This window comes from Tupaia chinensis, unplaced genomic scaffold (genome assembly GCF_000334495.1).
Source record: "Tupaia chinensis unplaced genomic scaffold, TupChi_1.0 Scaffold143602_1, whole genome shotgun sequence".
NCBI classification, from domain to species: Eukaryota; Metazoa; Chordata; class Mammalia; order Scandentia; family Tupaiidae; genus Tupaia; species Tupaia belangeri.
In genome coordinates, this window is record NW_006203448.1 from 498,018 (window position 1) to 500,860 (window position 2,843).

The window sequence follows — 2,843 nt, forward strand, 5'->3', positions numbered from 1 at the left end:
GGGGCAGGCCAGGGCAGGGAGGGACTCTGTCCCAGTATGCTCGGCCTCACACAGCTGTGGGCCTGGCCTACTTTAACCCCTTTTTAAAATCTCTCCGGCTTGTGAGGAAGGCTTTGGTGCCGGTGCAGCCCTGGGGGGCTCCCCAGAGGAGCTGCAGCAGGCTGCAGCAGCCGCCTGCAGCTGGCAGCCAGCACTGGGCGCTGCACGGCTGTGACTCACGATCCCCTGCCTCTCCCCCAGCATGCACTGGGCGGCGTGGGAAACCGGGCCTGGGGGAGCCTGGGGGTGCACAGACAGAGCGTGTGCTTTAGTCAGAGCAGGGCCGTCCTTCCCGCGGAGGCCCTGTCTGGGGGTGGGGGCGTACCTGTGAGGACACAGTCTGGGCTTCCGGCTGCCGTGGAGGCCCCTGGGAACCAGCATGCTCCTGGCCAGGGATGTTCAGTGGCTTTTGGCCTCTGCAGGAAAAAGGGACATCCAGGCCCTTTATGCGGGAGCCTCAGGGTGGATGGAGCTCTCGTCCAGGGTGGTGGAGGTCAGGTCATGGAGAGGGTGGAGGCACGAGTCTGCCACCTCCACACCGTCCCTCCACACAAGTCTGCCACTCCCATCCACACCGTCCCTGTCCACACCCCTCCCATCCACACCGTCCCTGTCCACACCACTCCTGTCCACACTGTTCCTGTCCACACTGTTCCTGTCCACACCACCCCCGTCCACACCACCCCCGTCCACACCACCCCCGTCCACACTGCCCTCATCCATGCTGTCTCTGTCCACTCCAGCCCAGCCATGCCCTCCCTGTCCACACCACACAGAGCCCCTGCTGTGCTGCTCAGCCCACTGAGCTGTCTGTGAGCATCCTTTGCCCTCTATACCTCCCCCCTGCTGGTTCTGGCCGTCCCGGGAGGTTGCTCAGAACTTCCGCCTGCCTGCCCTGGGCCTGGGGAGAGCTCTGGCCCTCCCACACGACTCACTGTCACCCAGATGACCCAGCTGTCTTCTCCCTCCCATCACCATCGCCCTCTCCAGAGCCTCCCTCACCTCTCATCGAGAAAGCTGCATCCGAGGCCAGGTGACACGGCAGGCAGGCCACGAATGTCTGTAGCAGACTTTCAGCCCTGTCAGTGAGGACTGTTTCCTGGTTTTGCAGACAAGGAGACAGGCTCAGAGAGGCGACACGGTTGCCTACGGTCACACGGCCAGGAAGGGTGGGGCCCAAGACCGTGGTCGCCAAGCCTGCCTGGGCGACTATGCCCAGGCCCCGTCGACCACGTTCTGACCTCCATTGGAGAAACGTGGGCAGCAGACAGAAGCGGGAGGCTCTGTCCCGAGGAATCTGCAATCACGCATTCATTCCATGAACATTTATGGAGCCCCATTCAAGGCCGTGGGGCTGGGTGGTGGGCCTCGTGCGGCGTCACCATCGAGGACTCAGCAGGACATGCTGCAGCCAGGGAGCCCCTTGGCTGTGGTGTCGGGGAGGGGGAACAGCCACAGCCATGAGGTGGCCTGGACGCCAGGAGGCAGAGCCAGGGCTGGTAGCAAAGGCCAAGGAGCTCAGGGAACCTGGGCAGGAACAATCAGGGTGGCTCCCCGGGGGAAGTGGCATTATACAGGGTCTTGGGGAAGGGGACGGTCTGTATGGAGGTGGCACCTGTAGACCACTGCTGGGATCAGTACTCCTCGGGAGCCCCCCCAAAGTGCACATGGACCTGCCTTTCAGAGTCCTTCACCCCAGACCACAAGCCCCTGATGGGGGAGGCACCTGAGCTCCGGGGCTTCTTCCTGGGCTGCGGCTTCAACAGCGCGGGTAAGTGCCATGCCACCAGAGCCAGGCCTTAGGCTCTGGGTCGTGGGGAGGGGCGGGAGGGGGGCGTCAGGCCCATTAACACCCTGGCCCGTGCTGGCAGTGGGGGTGGCAGTGCTTGGCATGAGGGAGGGGTTCAGAGCCGTGGGCCGCCTGCAGGAGGGCCAGGCGCTGGATTGGACATGGGGCCCCACACAGACCCGTGCTTCCCCTCCTGCAGGTATGATGCTGGGTGGCGGCTGCGGGCAGGAGCTGGCGCACTGGGTGGTCCACGGGCGCCCGGAGAAGGACATGCACGCCTACGACATCAGGCGAGTTCGCCTGTCAGAGCCCACGGGCCGGGCGAGCCGTGCCGGGCAGGGCCAGTGGAGGGACTAGCAAGGGCTGTTTAGAAGGGAGCCTTCCTGAGACCCGCTTCTTGGGAGAGGTGGCAGCGAGGGAGGGGAGGAGGGCGATGAGCAGGGCGCAGTGCTGGAGGGGCCTGGGTTCGGCAGGTCTAGGCCCGTTACACTTTCCGGGACCTCTTGTCCCAGGGTCCTGTCCGACCCTCTGAGACTCCACTCGGATGGGAGACAGGCCAGGAGCAGGGCTGGACGGAGGTCGTTACAGGCACAGGGCGAGGAGCAGGCGGGCCTGGCTGGCGGCCCTGCTGTGGCTCCCTAGCTGGGCGGCCGGCACCCAGACCCAGAGTCAGCACTTTCCTTGTCTCTAACCGGGCGACCAGGGAGGCCGGGAGGTGTGGGAGCAGCCAGCGCGCTTGTGTGGGCCACGTGCCGGCCCCGGGTCTGCCCTGGACGCGCTCAGGAAGCTGGGGCAGCCCCCGCAGCTCTGTGAGTCCAGGCTGTCTACGAGAGTACAGGACGGTGATGCCACGCTCCCGGCAACGAGGGCATCCCAACCTCCCCCGCCACCCAGCCAGCCCAGCCAGGGCCTGGAGAGAGCTGCCCAGGGGCTGGGCTCTGCGGACCCTCCCGGGGCGGCCATCTGAGCCGCACAGCAGGGCCCAGGGCCTGGAGCAGCCCCAGACCAAGGCCTG

General features: G+C 65.8%; 1 protein-coding gene across 1 annotated transcript in view; it reads left to right on the top strand.

Annotated features, from left to right (window-relative positions):
- The window catches only part of SARDH (sarcosine dehydrogenase), a 74,221-nt gene that overhangs the window by 17,628 nt on the left and 53,750 nt on the right, over positions 1-2,843 (top strand). The window contains exons 9-10 of the mRNA XM_006164266.3: positions 1,724-1,810; positions 2,028-2,118. Coding sequence (XP_006164328.1) covers positions 1,724-1,810; positions 2,028-2,118 — 178 coding nt within the window. The remainder of the gene's footprint in view (positions 1-1,723; positions 1,811-2,027; positions 2,119-2,843) is intronic.